At 43.9% G+C, this 22,274-nt stretch overlaps 1 protein-coding gene across 2 annotated transcripts; it reads left to right on the top strand.

Moving 5' to 3' along the window:
* Positions 1-1,920: 1,920 nt before the first annotated feature.
* Positions 1,921-22,239, top strand: LOC124132925 (vitelline envelope sperm lysin receptor-like). Of its 2 annotated transcripts, XM_046497100.2 has the most exons (9): positions 1,921-2,038; positions 11,095-11,137; positions 12,078-12,262; positions 12,777-12,931; positions 14,772-14,923; positions 17,594-17,681; positions 19,326-19,479; positions 20,900-20,939; positions 22,003-22,239. In XM_046497100.2, the coding sequence occupies exons 1-9, from the start codon at positions 1,997-1,999 to the stop codon at positions 22,074-22,076; spliced, it is 933 nt and encodes a 310-aa protein (XP_046353056.2). In that variant the 5' UTR covers positions 1,921-1,996; the 3' UTR covers positions 22,077-22,239. The 2 variants fall into 2 exon arrangements, with proteins under 2 accessions (XP_046353056.2, XP_046353057.2); XM_046497101.2 differs by lacking the exon at positions 20,900-20,939.
* Positions 22,240-22,274: the final 35 nt, after the last annotated feature.

Here is a 22,274-nt window from a genome sequence, read left to right as displayed (position 1 = left end):
GTGCTCGTGGGTTTCACCGAAGTGGTAAACGTCTGAGACCTGCATCACTTCGGGCTTTCCTCCCACATTAAGCTGACACGCCGCGATATAACTGTAATATTGTTAAAAGCGGCGTTAAACACAACTCACTCACTCACTCACCAAATATTCCAAATTCAAAAAGTGAATCAACCTGGCTCTCCACGTCTTGAGAGTGTGAAGACACACTCTTCGCCAAAACGGGGGTCGTATTATAGGCACAAAAGTGTAATACATATTTAGATAATTAACAAATAATTAAAGTAATTAACAATTCATTAAGACACCTACGTGATTATATAAAAAGGTCAAGAGGGGGAGTTGGGGTCGGTGAGATGTGGACATAAATATATATAGGAGACGGGCAGCTCTGGTAGTTGAAGACTACGGGAGCATGCTTGGCTATCAGTAACCAGGGGTGAGGGTAGTAGGTCGAGGGCTATACATTAATGAAAAATGATTAACTAGATAGGAAATAGATAAAAAGCTGAACAGAGATGAGTAGGACGGAAACGTCAGGGACTTGAGACATATATGGTATGGGGGGGGGGGGGGGGGGGGGGGGGGGATAGTTCGAATTCCAAAAGGGTGAGAAGCTACATCAGATCAAGCCCGAATAAGGTGCTGATTATTAGATAAGAATTGGGGAGAACGACCTAAGGTGAGGGTTGGGGGGGGGGGGGGGGGGGGGGGGGGGGGGAGGTGGTTGACCAGTGAAATAGGAAAGAAATGGGAAAAACCTTGACGTAAGCTGGGGGTAAAAAGACGGGGAGACCCAAGGTTCGGGGCGGCTGGAGGATCCCACTTGATAACCACGGTCTCGAACTTATTCTTGGAAACGCCAGATTAGACCTCCAGTATTTCGGCCAGGACTACCTGAAGCTTCGCGGCTAAAGTCCATTAATTAGTACATCGTGACCATAAAGTTGGTGATCAATCTTTTGATTGAATAAAAAGCCATCGACGAAGAACACTCTTTGTGCTCATTGGGAGAACTACGGTAATTTATCCAAGGCCCTCGGGTTCTGACTTTGTACCTCTCGCTCATCCCTGACTGTCAGCACCAAGAACGAGGGAATTACCGTAGCCCAGGTGAAGAGGTAACGACTGTTACACTCCGGTAATTAAGACCAACTAACACCAATTAACACCGCTCATTAAGGAGTTTAAAAGTACCTTGGATACATGTACGTGTGTGTGTTTGTGTGGCTGCTTGTACTAGTCCGGACTGATGCCGATTTATAGTACTAGCTCACTGTGATACCATGCCGCAGTTTAACATAAATAACCTTCACAGACACAGTATACTAACTCCGAGCCGACCAGTCCTTGTTTTAGCCCCTTAATGCCGAGCGCCAGACAGGGACGCTCTACCACTAGACCACGGAGGCGGTCTAAGGACAGATGGTCATTAATAGAGTTAATGTTAATTTTAATCAAATTCGAGACTGTTCGTTTCGCAAAGCGACATTTTGGTTAATTGACAAGCGTGTATTCTTTCGCTCCTAACAGCGGTCTAGTAGATTTCGAGAATATCTTTTTAAAGTTGATTTTGCATATAATCATATCTAGATGTATGGTAAAGAATTTTCGTTACCCTAAGTATAGTTTTATATTCTTTAAGATTTTGCAAACACGGAACTAAATTTTATGTCGCAAATACAAGGGGTGATGAAACGTCGCTGTGTTTTCCCCGATGAGAGAAACATGATATATCACTCGACACATGAAATATCATCTGTATATCTCACCTCTAGTATCATTTAATCGCTTTAGAAAAATAAACCATTCAATGATTTTCAATTTCAAACGTGATTTCAAGAAATCCAGAACTCGGACAAGAACCCCGACACGGGATCGAAGTAAGCTGCAACGCAATCATTCGCACGTGCATCTCACTCAGCTGAGCACGTGCAGCACGTGAGGCTGGAGAAGTCATAGCCGCGAGCACACTGAGCTAGCAGTCGAAACAGCGAGTATGGTGTTCGGCTTTAGATTGGCGATTGTCGTCACATTTCTCGTGAGTAGAAGATGTTTACAGATTGAGCTTTTTTCAGTCATATTTTATCACAGGTAAAAAAACCATGTTAATTATATAAACAAGGTAAAAGTTTAAAAGAACAATTTGTAAATAATATAATTTAGTTATGGTACTATTACATAAATAAAACGGTCGACCAGTGTATCTAACAATAACTTAATAACTTTTATAAATATTTGATTTAATAATATAAAACTGAATCTTCAGAAGATTTCATGTTAACGAGTTTAAGAGGAACCATGTGAACAGAAACACTTCAATTTGACGAGAGCCGACAGTCAAGACCCCATCGCGGCTCTCAGCTACTGAAATGGATGGTTGTATGTCATTGAACATATTGCCATGAATAGGTGCTCATGTTTTCAATCACTAGTTTTCTACGAACATTGTGTACATTCTTGATCATTTAAAGGCGGCCGTCATACACCCGACTGCGGCGTCAAACAACTCACCCGTCTTAAAGTACATCTATGACGTCACTGTTTCATCTTAGATCTGTAGCGACTTGGCAGTTTACTGATATACCTTCTGAAATGAAGATTTTAAGTGCAGGCATTAAAGTCTGAGTACGAAGGGACTGGCTACAACGATCAAATCACACAAAATACACGTGCAGTGTAAATAAACGGGCGAGTTCAAATGCAGCAGACCGCCTCCGTGGTCTAGTGGTAGAGCGGAAGGTCCGGAGTCCGGAGTTAGATCCCCGGCCGCGTCATACCAAAAGACGATAAAAGATGGTACTTGTTGCTACCCTGTCTGGCGTTCGGCATTAAGGGGCTAAAACAAGGACTGGTCGGCTCGGAGTCAGTATACTGTGTCTGAGTGGGGTATTCATGTTAAACTGCGGCATGGTATCTCAGTGAGCTAGCACTATACATCGGCATCAGTCCGGACTAGTACAAGCAGCCACACAAAACACACACGTACATGCACGTCGCTATATAAGTGCAATAATCTTGGACGCGACGTTAAACCCCATTTCACCTCACCTCAAATGCAGCACGGGTATCGAAGAACGAAATTCCATATTCCCACGTATTGCCTCAGAGTAATATATCACGCCCCAATCGGCATAGAAAACATTTTATTTGCAGGACACTTAACGAGTTAAAGCCGCGCTTGACAGTATCTAAATATAATTTAAACCAGACTCGCTCGTCATCACTCAAAGATGTCGTTTTAAAATCTTAGTCTGTCTCCCACAGGAGATAGTGATTGGGCTGGAATGAGATATTAAGTACTTATTGTAGTTTATTGTACAAGTAGTTTATTGTACAATTAAACACTGCAGGGAGAATAAACCATGAGGGTCGCCGCGTTTTATTGTACGATAAACAGTGACCACGACCACGAGTCGTTTATTTCTTTGATATATCAATATTATGTACAGCCTCTTTAAGGATGCTGCTAAAATGTTCAAGCTTAAAAAGTATTTACCTAAATTTTAAAAATGATCCGACCTCGGAAAGGTTGGACAATTCTATATTACGAACAAGTCGGTAAGTTTGGTATTTCCTGCAGATTCTCACAATCATCACGTCGATTACCTGTACCTTTTCCCCCAAAACCGATTTTCATATCTCTTTCACTTTTGGGTGCGATCGTGCAATTATCTGCTTAGCCCAGCTACATCTGTGGGGAACAACTTACAAGGCATTTCCCTCCCAGAAACATCGTCGGGGGTACGGGTGGCCCAGTCGTCTCAGGTTCGATGTGCAGAGTTGCGCCCCTTCGGTACGCCAGAAACCTATGATTGTGGGTTCGAATCCCGGTTCGCCCCGATTATGTTTCTAGGTTTGTCAGCACCATACCCGTGCTCGTGGGTTTCACCGAAGTGGTAAACGTCTAAGACCTGCATCACTTCGGGCTTTCCTCCCACATTAAGCTGACACGCGGCGATATGACTGGAATACTGTTAAAAGCGGCGTTAAACCAAACTCACTCACTCACAGAAACGTCGTCCAATATATGACGTCATCAAGTAGAGAGCTCCAGAAAGGACGTCATGATAGAACAATGTTTTGTCGTGAAATTAAACACCCTTCGTTATTTGTTCTTTGCTATTTATCGCGTATCTATCTCGTATATAAAATACAACGGGGGCACGAGTGGCCCCGTCGTCTAAGGCGTCGCAATTGACCTTTTTCACACTTCGCTACTTCCGGTTTGAATACATGGAGATGTCAACAAGGCACGCAATCGGGACAAACTGTGACAATTTAACCATCCCGGTACTATCACGGCAACATTTATCGTAAGTATTGAACATTAATCTTATTCTTATCATTGACAAAATATTCTACTGTTATCTGGTCTCCTTACCGATATAAATTTAGCAAGTGAGTCTGGCCGTTCTGTTGTGATTTCAATTTCAAATGTCCATGGCCACCTAGTAACTCCTAGTGCAGTTTATGGTGGCTGAACAGACTAAATACAAATCCTCCTGGGATCGTGTAAAAAATAATTCATTTTTGTGTTTTAGTCAAGGTGAGTTTGAATAATTTTGTGAGGTCTATTTGAAGTCGAGTAGAAAATATTGACCTTTTGACTATATCTAGACAGATGTCAGAAACAAACCAAATTAATATGTTGATTTTTATTTATCATATTGTAACCTATTGAGAACTTACAATCATAAACAAATCAGAATTTTGCATCAGTTGAGTATTTGATGTAAATTGTAATGGACCCAAATACATTCCAATAAAATATTAGACCTCTAGATCTACTAGTGCTGCTGTGATTGTGAACAGCAGTTATTTTAATTGTCGATGCTGACAGATTAGATAGCATGAGGTGTAATAATTCAAATGAATTATAACATAAAGGTGTGTAAATATTTTAATATTTTAAGTTAAGATATTTACCTTTCTGTACCAAATTAATCAAGTCATGAAATGAACAAAAACCCAAATAATTAATGGCCAGTAAATGTTCACTCTACATGTGATCTTTATGTAATGTACAGAAACAGAGCGCTTTAACAGTCTGTATTCAAATGTTTCAAATGCATGAATTGAGATTGAGATTACTATAAACAGAATTATTTTATGAATGTTGTATAATTCCCGAGGGTATTGCGAGAATAATGTATCATTATTAATCGTATTAATCTATATACACTGAAAGGCAAAAGAAACGTCACTTCTGAAAATACTGATAAAACTTAGACACTGGCAGTTACATGTTCTGTGGTCAATAAACTCATTTATCGTTCTACTGCTTCTTTTTGTTCCCTTAAAGTCCATTTATCAATTGAGTTTAAAATGGAGTGCTTTGCCCAAACGCAGCCTACAAAAGTGCAAAAGGACTCAGTTGCGGAAAAGTCTTGTCAAAAACATCATACACGTGCATATCGTGGGTGGTATGGGTATGAAAGACACCCAAAACTGTTAAGCTGGCTTTCGTTATTTCGATTCATCAGCCATGCCAAGATTATCAGGAAATGAGACAACAAGCGATCGGAAGACTGCAAGCAGGCCAGAGTGCACAGGTCGTTGCAAATGCATTCAATGTCAACGTCAGAACGATATATCGTTTGCAACATCGCCACAACACCACGAGTGGTCGTCCTAGAGTCACTCCTCCCAGACAAGATCGGCTCATGATACGCCAACATCTGCAGAACCGATTGATAATGGCCACTGAAACAGCTCGGCAAACCATTGGCAACCACCAGCGTGCCATCAGTACATCGTACAGTCCGACGTCGCCTAACTGCCAACAACATCTCGTGCCACCGTCCTGCTCGTGTACCCATCCTGAGAGATCGTCACCGACAGGCCCGACTGCAATGGGCCAGGCAGCATCAAAATTGGCGTCAACAGCAATGGAGAAGAATCATCTTCACTGATGAAAGTCGCTACTGTGTTTCAACGGTGGATGGCAGAGTCAGGGTCTGGCGAAGGAGGGGCGAACGTTATGCTGATGCTTGTGGTAAGGAACGAGACCCATGGGGCAGCCCAAGCATCATGGTTTGGGTCGGAATCGGACTGAACCAGAGAGGGGGACCTGTGGTCTTTCAGAATATTGGTCGAGGCAGGGGTAATGGCATCACAGCTCTCCGCTACATTGACCAAGTCCTCAGGCCCCATATCGTGCCTTTTTTTGCCCGTCATCAAACCACACCTTTCAGCAAGACAACGCCCGTCACCACACTGCCAGGGTCATCAGGGACGTCCTCCAGCAGCACAACATCCAAATCATGCCTTGGCCTGCCCTCAGTCCGGATTTGAATCCCATTGAACACTTGTGGGATGAGATCCAACGCCGACTCAACGACGTACGCCCAAGGCGGACAACTGCAGCAGAACTGCGTGTAGCGTTGCTGGTGATATGGGCCCATATCCCAATGGCCTTCATCAACAGGCTAGTCCACTCCATGTACAGGAGGTGTGTGGCTGTAGTCAACGCCCGTGGTGGCCACACCAGGTACTGATTTTGAACCCCCCAGCTGTGATGTCTTCTGGTGCCTCCCCAAATTCACAATTCGCAAAAACATTCCCCAGACTGTTAATTTCATGTGGGTCAAACACTGGGTCTCCGATGTCTTTACTTACATATATAAGCATTTGAAAATAAAGATATTTATATGATACATCCACATGACGTTTCTTTTGCCTTTCAGTGTATTAGATGATAGTTGTGCTTACTATGTCAGTGTGCAATAAATATATTATGATGTAATATTTTGCTATTGTGAACAATCTTTAGAACTTTAGTATATTTTAATTAAGCCAAGTGGTGTGATCGTTTTCATAATTTTGTTAATTCAATCAAGACGAGAAATATAAAGTATAAATACAGAGGAAGTTTGTTTTCCTTGTCAAATGACGATGATAGCATGAATTTCTCATCTTGTGATCTGACAAAGTTAATATGTTCATGAGTGGCACAGTCTCAAGTCAAAATATCAACTTTAGTAAACCACAAGATGAGATAAACATTTCATTTGACAAAAACAATTACAAGTCCTATTCCTATAATTTAATTGTGACCTTCATGACCTTACTCAGAAAACCATAGTGTCAATGAGGCAGACTGACGGTAGGTGTGACAAAACGTGATATTTCTCCTGATTTTAATAATCTTATTTATTTCACTCTAGCGAAAGTATGTTTTCAGCATGGTCAGACTAAACAAAGTATTTCATGTTTAAATACATAATACAAAATCGGTTTCATTATGTAAACAGTATACACTGTATGAGTTTTAGACATATCAGATGAATTGATACCTTCTAGATTGTTCTAAAGTAGGCTGTAAAGTTATTCACTGTGATTAATTTTCCTAAAACGTCTCTATTTCAGAAGAATGTTTTCTGAATGAGCAATATTTTGAGAGAAGGTGAAAAAATCATAGAAGTAGAAATATTATTACAATATTATTTATTTCACGCTTTGAGTCCAGAGAGTCAACACAATGAATATCTACAGTCTACAGAGTCCGGTCTGTTGATTTCCTTTCTTCACGGGGAGGATGTATGCTGCAACTGAAACAATCGGTGATGGAGGTCTGGAGGAGCGTGCTGCTGATAACACACATTGTGCTTCCTGTCACGTTTCACTTAAATAGAACAAGGAAGCGAAAAGCCTTAATCGCTCACGCAACAACATGGCCAATATTTATCAGACTCACGATGTTTGAATAAACCTATTCTAAAACAACACATTGTACCATTTGTTTACAAGCAAGAAAATTATTTTCTCCTGGAATTTAATCAGGTGATTTTGACTGACAGACACCCATGTTAAGCTTTGACAAGTTTGAATAACTCAAGTGGACGATAAACAGGCTTATTATTTTAAGAAATAAAGACATGACAATTTTGGTGTTTTTTCTTTGTTAAATATGAGAAATCCAGATGATTTTAGGTAGTTGCATATCAGACACTCACTAATATCCGACCATAAATCAGAATTATTCAACTGAAACACGCATTTTATTTGCCTCTTGATATAAGAATTGAGTTTTATCATTTGGTTTCCAGGTTTTCCAAATTAGAACAATAGTGATTCCTTAAATGTATTCTCCGTGGTCTTGTGGTAGAGCGTCCGCCCGGAGAGCGAAAGGTCCGAGGTTCGATCCCCGGCCGCGTCATACCAAAAGACGTTTAAAGATGGTACTTGTTGTTACCCTGTCTGGCTCTCGGCATTAAGAGGCTAAAACAAGGACTGGTCGGCTCGGAGTCAGTATACTGTGTCTGAGTGGGGTATTTATGTTAAACTTCGGCATGGTACCTCAGTGTGCTGGCACTATAAATCGGCATCAGTCCGGACTAGTACAAGCAGCCACACACACACATACACGTGCATGCACGTCGCTATATAAGTGCAATAATCCTGGACTCGACGTTAAATCCCATTTCACCTCACCACCTTAAATGTATTACCAGGTTTTGGAAACAGAAGAAATAACAATATTGGGTATGTGTCAAGTACTTTTTCCCCCGACCCACTTTGACATTTTATTACTGACTGAGACTGTGGGAACATTAGTAATTCTCCAAGATGATATTCTTGTAAAAAGTGAGGTTGGTAAGTTCATAGGTAACATTAAACACCATTTACATGTTTGCTGGCAGATATTATCAGATTTTTGTAATATCTGAAATAAAATAAACATGAACATGATGAATATATTTTAAGCATGCTGAACGTTTTGTGAGATATCTCAATGATTTAATAATTGAAATCATATTACACTGACATAATTTCAATACTTCCTTCGGCCCCTGAAGATTCCGGCATAGAATAGGTCTTCAGCAACCCATACTTGCCGTAAAAGCCGACTATGCTTGTTGTAAAAGGCGACTAACGGGATCGGGTGGTCAGGCTCGCTGACTTGGTTGATGCATGTCATCGATCCCAATTGCGTGGATCGATGCTCATGCTGTCAATCACTGGATTGTCTAGTCCAGACTCGATTATTTACAGACCGCCGTGATATAGCTGGAATATTGCTGAGTGCGGCGTTAAACAACAACAACAAACAAACAAACAATACTTCCTTCGAAACTCTCGATTTTCTCATCATGAAACTTGATAATCTCCATCTATTGTATGGTATATATAATCGGTATTGGATAATGCATAAACAATGTAATATTCACACATATCGAGCTTTTAAGATGTAATTAGACTGTAAATATCTATTTGTATATTTATTTTTGAAACTTTATGAAAAGAATACCTTTATTTGTGTTTGGTCCTAAGGATTATCATATCATACATTTATCTGCATGAACTTCGTTATTGAGAGGGCGGTCGGGTAGCCTAGTGGTTAAAGCGTTCGCTCGTCACGCCGAAGACCCAGGCTCGATTCCCGACATGGGTACAATGTGTGAAGCCCATTTCTGGTGTCCCCCGCCGTGATATTTCTGGAATATTGCCAAAAGCGGCGTAAAACCAAACTCACTCACTCACTCGTTATTGAGACCAGAAACACTTACAGATACATTTGAAAACCTGTTTAACTAACTCTCATCCTGTTGGTTGCCAAATTTAATTTTTTCATTCCACAATACTTGTGTAATTTTGTTTGGTAGATTTGGTGTATGAATAGTTTGATAGCATGGGGTTTCATGATCAATGTCAAAGAACGAATATACAAAAATTTGAAAGAAGACAAGTTAAATTTATTCTTGTCACTCTGAACTGAAGTGTAACGAACTCTATCTACAGACCCAGATTGGAACCTTAATTCTTTAATTAATCAACTGACATGTTTTTTTTATTGTCATTCTTTAACAAATAATTAATTAGTGTCCTGTTATGACTAAAAAAGCACAGCAAACTTATATTTGGCTTTCAATTCCATGTTTGGTGACTTTGGCATTAGTAGCCTCAGTTTGGTATACAAATCCCTGTCTTCTAGGATTAGGTCAGGGTGTTCAAGAAGTTGATGTTAGAAGAAATATACAAATTAATACAATTTCACGCAATATATATATTTGTTTTAATTTTGTTTCATTTCAGCTTATTTCAAACATCGTGCACGTTGCAATCTTAATCGCCAATCATCGGTTAAATAAGTATTTGAAGGAAAAGTAAAGTTTCATCTGTCATTGTATACACTGAATAGTTATCGCCCTTTCTGAATATGTATTTTGACACAAGAGTTATTTTGTAAACCAATTTCATTTACATCGTAAGGTTTGGATGAAAATCATAGCAGAAAAAGTGTCTTATGTCAACTGGACTCGTGGCAAAACGATAGTGCGTGGTGCAGCAAACACCACTATGAAACGTGAAATAAACATGATCGACGATCTCGAGTTCGCAAGGCCACGCGTTGACTGAGCAAATAAGCAAAATACACGGACGTGTTGCATGTTATGCAGTTCATTTACCAAACAAAACATCCGTCATTGATAATACTATCACATTGTAACCAGATGCTGACGAGGTTATGATAAAACAATCTATTTCGGAAATACGTATCTCGAAATGCACCTTTCGATTCACTTCCGGGATCCTGACAGCAAACTGCGAATTCCAGTGTATTAGAGGCATATTTTAGTTGGACCTCAGGATAAAATGTGTAATATCTTCTGTATTAGATACAGAGGATACCATTTTATGGTTTGAAATGTCCATCAGTGAAATGCACAACATGCTCTGTTCCCTATCATCTGATGCGTCTCACACTGCATGGAGCTATGCTCTCTAAGCCTCGTTTTCGATCCAAGATGGCGAAAGTGAAAAGGGTCAATAAGTTTGCGCACGCCAGAAACCTTCGAATCCAGGTTTACCCCGATTATTATTTTTTAGATTTTTCAGCACCATACTGTTTTGTGGGTTTCACCAAACTGATAAACGTACAAGATTTGCATCACTTCGGGCTTTGTTCCCACATCAAGCCGACACGCTGTTCAAGGCTGCGTTAAACCCAACCCACTAAGATGCGGAAACTCTTCGCGAAAAATCTGTTTATTTTTCAATATAATAAAGTATTTAGGGGACATTTTCCAAGTCATTTTTTGACAACTGTAACACTGTTATGCCCTCACTCCTATTCATTGTGTCTATTTTCAGGTCTCTGTTTACGGCGCTATCCCGAAAAACTACATTCTGAAAGGTAAACCGTGCGTACATGGACCATTTCCTTGTTGTTTAACGCCACACTCAGCAAACTCCAGCAAAATGACGCCGTTCTGTATATAACATGGACCAGACAATCCATATATTGACATCATGAGCATCGATGTACGCAAGTGGGATACGATGACATGCATCAACCAAGTCAGCGAGCCTGACTACCCGATCCCGTTAGTCGCTGCTCTAACCCAAATCATCACGGGTAACATGACGTTATCACCCCTGTGATACATTTTGCAAAAGAAGTTCCAGTTTTGCAAGAGTATTGAGGTATGGTGAGGACTATTACTTTGCCATCGTGTATATTCCCTTGCATTTTTCGACCCGTGAAGATGCGGGGTAGAATAGGTCTTCAGCATCCCATGCTTGCCGTAAAAGGCGACTATGGTTGTCGTACGAGGCGACTAACGGATCGGGTGATCAGGCTCGCTGACTTGGTTGATGCATGTCATCGTATCCCAATTGCGTGGATCGATGCTCAGGATGGCAATCACTGGATTGTCTGGCCAAGACTCGATTATTTACAGACCACCGTCATATAGCTGGAATGTTGCTGAGTACGGCGTTAAACAACAAACAAAAATCAAAGTCGCAGTTGTACAGCTCGAATATTGCTGTCAATCACTGGTTTGCTGTTTAACCCCGTGGAAATTAACGTGCGACCGGTGCTGGTCGAATGAGGCGACCAGATAGCTCGGTGTAGCTCGGTGAAGCTCGGTGAAGCTCGGTGAAGACCGGTGAAGACCGGTGACTTAGTTGATTGCGTGCCATCGTACCCCGACCGCGTGGGTCGTAGCTAGCAATGGCAATCACCGGTCCACTGGATTAACACAACTAAGCTACCCGACCGCCCCAATTGACGAGTGAGGCATAGAAGAACATTCATTATGAATCTCACTTGACGTTTGCCAAATTTTCAGTGAGCACCAACTGCGGCAGTGACCACGTCGGCGATGCTGTCGTCACCGTGTTGACGGACCTCCCGAGGGCGTTAGTCTTTGCCAAGTGTCCGGCGGGTGATGTAGACTTCACAAGCAACGACGGCATCACCTACAACCTCCCCATCTCCTTCCCAGGAAAGGGCAGCTCCAAATGTAAATTCCTGGTGAGACATAACGCCACTCGATCCATGTTTGGTAACAATTGAGTGTCAGTACTTTGTCGGTCTACCCGTGAAGAACCGGGGTAGAATTGATCTTCAGCAACGCATGCTTGTCGTAAGAGGTGACTATGCTTGTCGGAAGAGGTGACTATGCTTGTCGTAAGAGGCAACTATATGCTTGTCGCAAGAGGCGACTATGCAACTAACGGGATTGGGTGGTCAGGCTCGCTGACTTGGTTGATGCATGTCATCGTATCCCGATTGCATGGATCGATGCTCATGTCTATCACTGGATTGTCTGGTCCACACTTGATTATTTACAGACCGCCGTCATATAGCTGGAATATTGATGAGTGCGGAGTTCAACAACAAACAACATTCTTGGTAACAGTTGACTGTCAGTACTTTGTCAGTGCGTGTTCGTGTGTGCGCGTGCGTGCGTGCGTGCGTGCGTGCGTGCGTGCGTGGGGGATGTTGTTGAACTGCTCCACTGACGAGTCCATGTTTGATACTGTAGAAGCGGAAGGACGTTGAGACGTACGTGACGAGGGTGGTGGTTGCGTACGGCGAGGATGACGACCAGGTGCAACAGAGCGATGAGATCTACACCATCACATGTACCTTTGACCCCAAAGCCCTCGATGACACTGCCGAGCAGACCATTGAAGAGTCGTAAGTAACAGAATGAAGCCGTTCCAAATTCGATGTTGAAAATTGCCCCCACCCCCTTAAAAGAGAAAAGAAACAAAAAAGACAAAAGTAATTGTGAAAATATTTCCATGCAAATAGAAAACCTTTACAATGTATACTTTTTTTAAAAAGGCTTGCTGAGGATTTTAAAACTTTCATCGACGAGTGTAAACCGTGAAGATCCGGGGTAGAATAGGTCATCAGCAACCGATGCCTGCCGTGAAGGCGACTATGCCTGTCGTAACAGGCGACTAACGGGGTCGGGTGGTCAGGCTCGCTGACTTGGTTGATGCACGTCATCGTATCCCAATGATGTGGATCGATGCTCACGATGTCAATCACTGGATTGGCTGGTCCAGACTCGATTATTTACAGACCGCCGTCATATAGCTGTAATATTGCTGAGTGCGGCGTTAAACAACAAACCAATCAACCATCGACGAGTATGGACATATTTCATATCAAGACACTGGGGTGAGATTCTATTTATCGTCCAAAATCTCTTCCAACTTTTTCAGTTTTGCAAACCTTAATATGCAGTGTATCTGATGTAAAACGTACAGCTAACCAGCTTCAGCAGCAGAGAGATAAGTGATGTGATTTCATTGTGACGTACTGGAGCCTTGAAGACTCGTTCAGGCGAAATGTATTGGTATATGTACTCGTGTTCTCGGACTGATTTAGAGCTTGGGGAGAGATACACCTAGTATTAATGTTATGTTCAAATCCAACACTATGAAGTCACACACGACCAGTATGACGTTGTTACGACGTGCTTCAAGATCTAAGGAAGCAACTATTTAAATTTTCAGGCATTACTTTATTTTTCGTAAATATTAATAATTGGCATGATTTCATTGTGACGTCATAGTAACCGAATACGTCACTATTGCCTGCAAAGCATTGTGGTGTAATTTTATTTAAGTCATATCTCCTGTGGAAGACGGTTTGGAAAGAAAAATATAGAATACTATACGAGCTCTCGTGTAATACTAATTTTATGAACGAGTTGACAGTTCTGGTATCTGACGAGCGAAAGAGTCAGATGATAGATGCCAGTTTCATAAAATTGGTATCACGAGAGCGAGTTCAGTATTTTATTTATTGCTTGCCGTTTACAACTTTCTACAAGTTTACTGTCGTGTATTTTTTTTTTTAATTTAACGCCGCACTCGGGCAATGTTCCAGCTACACGTGTATATGTCTGTAAATATTCTTTTCTTGACCAGACAAACCAGTGATTGAAATCATGACCATCGATGTACCCAACTGGGATACGATGACATGCATCAACCAAGTCAGCGAGACTGACAATCTGATCCCGTTTGTCACCTCACCCATGGAGATTCCGGGGTAGAATAGGTCTTCAGCAACCCATGCTTATCGTAAGAGGCGACTCCCGGGATCGGGTGGTCAGGCTCGCTGACTTAGTTGATGCATGTCATCGATCCCAATTGTGTGGATCGATGGTCATGATGTCAATCACTTGATTGTCTGGTCCAGCCTCCATAATTTACAAACCGACGTCATATAGCTGTAATATTGCTGAGTGCAGCGTTAAACAACAAGAGAACATTTTCTCAACATGGAGTTGGTCCTTGCATCCCCAGCAACCCTTGTGTTACCTAAATATAACTTGGGAAGAACAGTACGATGACACGAAATGTATCCAACATCCTCAAAACATCTTATGCTTTGTATATATACATGTGATTGGGCGGAATTTTAGGGATCGGCCATATTAATATTAATAATTTCTAATTAAAAATATTTGTATAAAATTAAAACCTTATTTTTAAAAAGTATGTAACATCTCGTCCAGGCTTGCCGCTCCTCGGGTGCTCCAGATCAACAACGGCCCAGTCTCCAGTTCGTCCGTGACATTGACCATGGCAGACATTCTTGGAAATGACCTTCGCCCTGACGAGGCATTGACGCTCGGTCGCAAGGTCACCCTAAAAATAAAAACCGACGGTAAGCTCGACCGGAAGATATTAAATACTGGATGTTGGTAAGACTGACTGATTCAGGGGTGGTCGGGTACCCAAGTGGTTAAATCATCAACATCCTACCTCGTCCCCCTTCTTCTCTCCCCCCCCCCCCCCCCCCCTCTCCTTCTTCTCCCACATCCTCGTTATTCCCCCTCCCACATCCTCGTTATCCCCCCTCCCACATCCTCGTTATCCCTCCCCCACATCCTCGTTATCCCTCCCTTACATCCTCGTTATCCCTCCCCCACATCCTCGTTATCCCCCCTCCCACATCCTCGTTATCCCCCCTCCCACATCCTCGTTATCCCCCCTCCCACATCCTCGTTATCCCCCCTCCCACATCCTCGTTATCCCTCCCCCACATCCTCGTTATCCCCCCTCCCACATCCTCGTTATCCCCCCTCCCACATCCTCGTTATCCCTCCCCCACATCCTCGTTATCCCTCCCTTACATCCTCGTTATCCCTCCCCCACATCCTCGTTATCCCCCCTCCCACATCCTCGTTATCCCCCCTCCCACATCCTCGTTATCCCCCCCTCCCACATCCTCGTTATCCCTCCCCCACATCCTCGTTATCCCCCCTCCCACATCCTCGTTATCCCCCCTCCCACATCCTCGTTATCCCCCCTCCCACATCCTCGTTATCCCCCCTCCCACATCCTCGTTATCCCTCCCCCACATCCTCGTTATCCCTCCCCCACATCCTCGTTATCCCCCCTCCCACATCCTCGTTATCCCTCCCCCACATCCTCGTTATCCCTCACCCACATCCTCGTTATCCCTCCCCGAAATCCTCGTTATTCCTTCCCCCACATCCTCGTTATCCCTCCCCGAAATCCTCGTTATTCCTTCCCCCACATCCTCGTTATCCCTCCCCGAAATCCTCGTTATTCCTTCCCCCACATCCTCGTTATCCCTCCCCGAAATCCTCGTTATTCCTTCCCCCACATCCTCGTTATCCCTCCCCGAAATCCTCGTTATTCCTTCCCCCACATCCTCGTTATCCCTCCCCGAAATCCTCGTTATTCCTTCCCCCACATCCTCGTTATCCCTCCCCGAAATCCTCGTTATTCCTTCCCCCACATCATCGTTATCCCTCCCCGAAATCCTCGTTATCCCTTCCCCCACATGCCCGTTATCCCTCCCCCCACATCCTCGTTATCCCTCCCCCAACATCCTCGTTATCCCTTCCCCCACATCCTCGTTATCCCTCCCCCACATCCTCGTTATCCCTTCCCCCCCATCCTCGTTATCCCTCCCCGAAATCCTCGTTATTCCTTCCCCCACATCCTCGTTATCCCCCCCCACATCCTCGTTATCCCTCCCCCACATCCTCGTTATCCCTCCCCGAAATCCTCGTTATTCCTTCCCCCACATCCTCGTTATCCCTCCCCGAAATCCTCGTTATCCCTTCCCCCACATCCTCGTTATCCCTCCCCCCACATCCTCGTTATCCCTTCCCCCACATGCCCGTTATCCCTTCCCCCACATGCCCGTTATCCCTCCCCCCACATCCTCGTTATCCCTTCCCCCCACATCCTCGTTATCCCTCCCCGAAATCCTCGTTATCCCTTCCCCCACATCCTCGTTATCCCTCCCCCCACATCCTCGTTATCCCTTCCCCACATCCTCGTTATCCCTCCCCGAAATCATCGTTATCCTCCCCCCACATCCTCGTTATCCCTTCCCCCACACCCCACATCCTCGTTATCCCTTCCCCCACATCCTCGTTATCACTTCCCCCACATCCTCGTTATCCCTTCCCCCACTTCCTCGTTATCCCTTCCCCCACATCCTCGTTATCCCTTCCCCCACATCCTCGTTATCCCTCCCCGAAATCATCGTTATCCTCCCCCCACATCCTCGTTATCCCTTCCCCCACACCCCACATCCTCGTTATCCCTTCCCCCACATCCTCGTTATCACTTCCCCCACTTCCTCGTTATCCCTTCCCCCACTTCCTCGTTATCCCTTCCCCCACATCCTCGTTATCCCTCCCCGAAATCATCGTTATCCCTTCCCCCACATCCTCGTTATCCCTCCCCGAAATCCTCGTTATCCCTTCCCCCACATCCTCGTTATCCCTCCCCGAAATCCTCGTTATCCCTTCGCCCACATCCTCGTTACCCCTCCCTGAAATCCTCGTTATCCCTTCCCCAACATCCTCGTTATCCCTTCCCCCACATCCTCGTTATCCCTCCCCGAAATCCTCGTTATCCCTCCCCCACATCCTCGTTATCCCTCCCCCACATCCTCGTTATCCCTCCCCCACATCCTCGTTATCCCTCCCCGAAATCCTCGTTATCCCTCCCCGAAATCCTCGTTATCCCTCCCCGAAATCCTCGTTATCCCTCCCCGAAATCCTCGTTATCCCTCCCCGAAATCCTCGTTATCCCTCGCCCACATCACAGTTATCCCTCGCCCACATCGTTATCCCTCGCCCACATCATCGTTATTCCTCCCCCACATCATCGTTCTCCCTCCCCCCATCCTCGGTATCTCTTACCCCATCCTCCTTATCCCCTCTTCCTCGTCCCCCTAACGCACCTGACATGTACAGTTATTAATATTTTATAAAGCGACTAAAGAAGCGCATTATGCCCACGATCACCGACCGCACCATGACACAATTCACTCACGGTTTCATTTCAGGGACGTCAAAAGAAGTGGGCGTCAGCCCCCTGTCTTGTGATGTCGTTGGTTCAGTCCCCAAGGCGAGATACGCTGTGCTGAGGGCGGGGTAAGTCGACAACATGGCGGCCAATCCCAACATGGTGGCCAATCTGTCGAGTTTCCACAGTACTATGCTGAATCTTGAACCGTTTTTAAAAAACGGATAACCTCACATTTCAAGATCTGGTGTCACTACAGTTTGTAATACTTTTAAGCAATTAATAGTCATGTTTACGGTCCAAAACACATTGCTACACACATTTTCAATAATCTATTAATTGTATGAAACTGCCATTGGCATAGGTGAAGCAGAAATGTTTATGCCACAGCCAATTACGTCTATAAATAATCGAGCCCCAGAGTCGGTACGAGGTATACCATGCTGATGTATTACAAAACAGATATGTATACGTAGATACGAAAGATGTATACGCAGCTACGAAAGATGTATACGCAGCTGCGAAAGATGTATACGCAGCTACGAAAGATGTATACGCAGCTACGAAAGATGTATACGCAGCTACGAAAGATGTATACGCAGCTACGAAAGATGTATACGCAGCTACGAAAGATGTATTCTCAGCTACGAAAGATGTATTCTCAGCTACGAAAGATGTATACGTAGCTACGAAAGATGTATACGCAGCTACGAAAGATGTATTCTCAGATACGAAAGATGTATACGCATCCCCGGTGGGGACTGAAAGGAGTGGGAGAAAGTTACCAATGGGATAAGGTGACACTTATCGTTCTCCATGCTGGCTGTGCTAGTTCCAGGCTAGGGCCTCGTCTTTCCTGCCAAGGACAGAAGTGATCGCAAGGGATTTCTGGAGTGGATGAAAAATAAACTGGTCCCCGCTTTGCCTACCAAGTCCCTAATGGACAATGCATCATAGTGTGCAGGGTCCAGACAGCAAGGCCCTGACGTCTAATAGCCTTAAAGAGATATGACGCTGCTGCAACAGATGAATATGACCAGGGCGGTCTGAACCCAATAGTTGATTTGGGGTACCGTCAAAGGTGACGTTGGACGTTTTTTGAACAGAACTGTGGGATGTTGAAAGGGGGGGGGGGGGGGTGGGGGGGGGGGGGGGGGGGGGGGGGGGGGGGGGGGGGGTGGACGCACGCACGCACGCACGCACGCACGCACGCACGGGTGGCCCAGTCGTGGGTTTCACCGAAGTGGTAAACGTCTGAGACCTGCATCAATTCGGGCTTTCCTCCCACATTAAGCTGACACGCCGTGATATAACTGGAATACTGTTAAAAGCGGCGTTAAACCCAACTCGCTCGCGCGCTGTATCGTTGTGTAGCACGTGCGTGTTTGGGCTGTTCCTCCTACCTGTGTGCCCCCTTCCGTTCAAGCCGTCAATTTGTACAGATAACATAGTTTCTTAAACCATTTTGTTCACTGATGGGAACAAAAATAAGCAGCAGATATTGTTGGGTACAGGTTATTGATTGCCGTGTTATTTTGAGTTATTTTGCGATTCATCGGGCCAAACGTTATGTTTAGCGTAACGTTTACCAAAGCGTATCATTTGATTGAATTATCCTCAGGGAGCTGAGAATGACATTTGACCGGATCGATGTCAAACGTAATGGCTGATTATTTTTTCTTTATTTTTTATTTGTATTTTATTTTTATTTTCTTTATTTTTTTTAAGCTGAAGTTTAATTATTCACAATTGTTCCTGTTGTCGTTCTCCAGATGCGGCGATGGGATAGTCTTTCCCCGACACTACGGTTTCAACACGAAGGGCCTCACAAGCATCGGTCCCTACTTCGACAGTTTCACCTTACCAGGGGAGAAAACTCTGGCGTTTGAGTGTAACGTGACGCTTTGCAGCACACTGTGTGACGGGGTGAGTTAATGTCAGCCTCATATCGCCTCCCTGGTCTAGTGGATAGAACGGATGGTCATACCAAAAGGCGTTAAAAGATGGAACCCTGCCAGTCGCTCGGCATTAAATGGATAAAACAATCTCATTAAAATCAGACCTTAGTCCTCGCTACCGCTAAACAAAGATCTGAGGACATCCCTTTAGGGGTCACGTCAGAACGACCTTTCATCCGACCCATCGCTTACCAGATCATGAAAGGGACAGTCGGAATGTGATTTTCTAATCATGCAACCTCGAAAACTTTAACACGGGGTATTCCGAACGATAGTTACGGGTTTAATGACTGAATTCATACAATCTAGAGCATCTATTAGCCATTCCAGAATATTCTTTTGTTTAGGTTTCAAATTTGTAATGGAGAATTTGACAAAATATGTTTCGGAGCGTAGTCGCCGATTTGAAATTAGTGCTGTAAAGCACGAGAAAGATGCCTTCTGATTGATCATTCCATTGGTCGGTCAAAGTTGGCGCAAGGTCGGTATGACATGACCTGTAATTGGATGTCCTCAGATCTTTGTTTAGCGGTATCGAGAGCTAAGATCTGATTTTAATTAGATTGATGGATAAAACATCTTGTTGGCTCCGAGAAGGTATATCGTAAGGGGGCTGGCTATTCTTGTTAAACTGCGGCAAGGTAATTCATTTGACTAGCACTATAAAATCGGCATTAGTCCGGACTAGTACAGGTACGCAAGTCGCTTTTAAAGTGAAATAATCTTTATCGCGACATTAAACCCATCTTCCCGGGGCAAGTGAGTTAACTGACTTTAAAAGTTCAGTTTCCACCCTTGCCGAACTAGACTGGCATTATGAACTAACGAGTCTGTGCAAAGTCCAATCAAAATCGCGCAACGAAATCGAAATCCGGTTTGTAAACTGTCATGCAGATTTCGGTCGATTGCAGGATTTGCAAAGCATTTGCACCGCCAACTCGGCGTCAACAGATATTTTCACATCTTTTCATGTTTTTGATGAACATGCTCACGTGATTTGATGCACTTCGCGATGTAAGACTCGTTTTTTCACAATATAGATCTTGATTATCGATCAGATCGTCTTGATTGGGCGCCGCCAATTTGTTTGAAGCAAATGCAAGTGATATGAGAGGTGGAATCTGATTGGTCCATAGGAGAGGCATAGAAGGGACATAAATCGTAATAGCCACTTGTGACGCTACGATAGAGCACAGGAATTCCAGGAATGGTCGGCAAGGATGGAAACGAGACTTTTAAAGTCAGTTAATTTTCCTGCCACAGGAAGATGTGTTAAACCCCATTTTAACCTCACCTCACGGGAATACTACCGATGCTGGTTTCTTGCGAATTTGTAACCGCGTTACTAAAAATATAATATCCAAACTTACTATTTGTTACTATTTCAGAGTTCCTGTGGTAAAAATCGTATCAGAAGGGATATCCACGGTTAGTATCTGTTCAAGCTTCAAATGCGTCAAAATGGCTGTTATTTAGGGGGCTTGGAATTTGTTTGTAGAAATATGGAGAACTGTAGACTACTTCTTGGGTTTCACCGATTTTTTTCCAACCAGTGGGGATTCCGGGTAAGAATAGTCCCAGGCTACCTCTGCTTGTCAGAAGCTCGGTGACTTACGTTGATGTTCATGATGTCAATCACTGGATTTAGTCCAGATTCGATTCTAAACCCAAAACATTCCCTACTCGTAATAAACCAACCAACCAAACTTCAATTATATATTTCAACAAAAACAATCGACTGTAATTGACAATGAACTCGGTGAATATATATATTTGGTTGGTTGGTTTGTTTAACGCCGCACTCAGCAATATTCCAGCTATATGACGGCGGTCAGTAAATAATCGAGTCTGGACCAGACAATCCAGTGATTGACATCATGAGCATCGATCCACGCAATTGGGATCGATGACCTTTCATCAACCAAGTCGGCGAGCCTGACCAGCCGATCCCGTTAGTCGCCTTTTACGGCAAGCATGGGTTGCTGAAGACCTATTCTACCCCGGATCTTCACGGGTCTGTGAATATATATAACCTAAATGCATAGTATAATTCATCAGCGTCCCTAGCAGATAAATTCAAATGAATAAACAACCTTGTATTTTTTCAGTCTCTTGTGATATGTCCGTATTGGACTTAGACACTCGGTCTTAAAAAGCAGACCTCCTCCGTGGTCTAGTGGTAGAGCGTCCGCACGGAGAGCGGAAGGTCAGTCGACTAGGTCGATCCCCGGCCGCGTCTTACCTAAAGACGCTAAAATATGGCACTTGTTACCCTGTCTGGCGCGCGGCATTAAGGGGATAAAACAAGGACTGGTCGGCTCGGAGTCAGTGTACTGTGTTTGAGTGGGATATTCATGTTAAACTGCGGCATGCCGGACTAGTGCACGCACGCAAGTCGCTAAATAAGAGCAATTATCTTGGACGTGACGTTAATCCCAATTTCACCCCATCTCACCTCACCTTAAAAGGAAATAACTTTTTATTCTACCAGGTATATTTGAGAACCAAATCACGTTGACGTCGGCCCGTTTCCAAAATCCGGAAGTATCGAGGGGTGAAAGGTGACGCAACTGTTCCTCGGGGTCAAGGTCATGACGTCGACGAAGTCTGACGTGGAGGCTGGTCACCATCGGTCATCAGTGTTGGGGTTCACGGCCAGTAGGTCATGGGACGTGTTCCTACCACTGTCCGAAAGATAAAGCTGTTCCTCAATAAATGTCTGAGAAAAGCTGTGTCCTATTATTTTTAAAGGTTTTTCCAGTG

The sequence above is a fragment of the Haliotis rufescens genome, unplaced genomic scaffold (genome assembly GCF_023055435.1).
Source record: "Haliotis rufescens isolate VD_foot unplaced genomic scaffold, xgHalRufe1.0.p SCAF_18, whole genome shotgun sequence".
Classification (NCBI taxonomy): Eukaryota; Metazoa; Mollusca; class Gastropoda; order Lepetellida; family Haliotidae; genus Haliotis; species Haliotis rufescens.
The sequence above is the reverse complement of the archived record's forward strand: the minus strand, read 5'-3'. Positions and strand labels throughout refer to the sequence as shown.

Coding starts and splice junctions, on each gene's coding strand:
- LOC124132925 (XM_046497100.2), top strand. CDS start 1,997: ATGGTGTTCGGCTTTAGATTGGCGATTGTCGTCACATTTCTC. Junction 12,263..12,776: donor GCTCCAAATGTAAATTCCTG/GTGAGACATAAC, acceptor TTGATACTGTAG/AAGCGGAAGGACGTTGAGAC. Junction 12,932..14,771: donor GAGCAGACCATTGAAGAGTC/GTAAGTAACAGA, acceptor CATCTCGTCCAG/GCTTGCCGCTCCTCGGGTGC.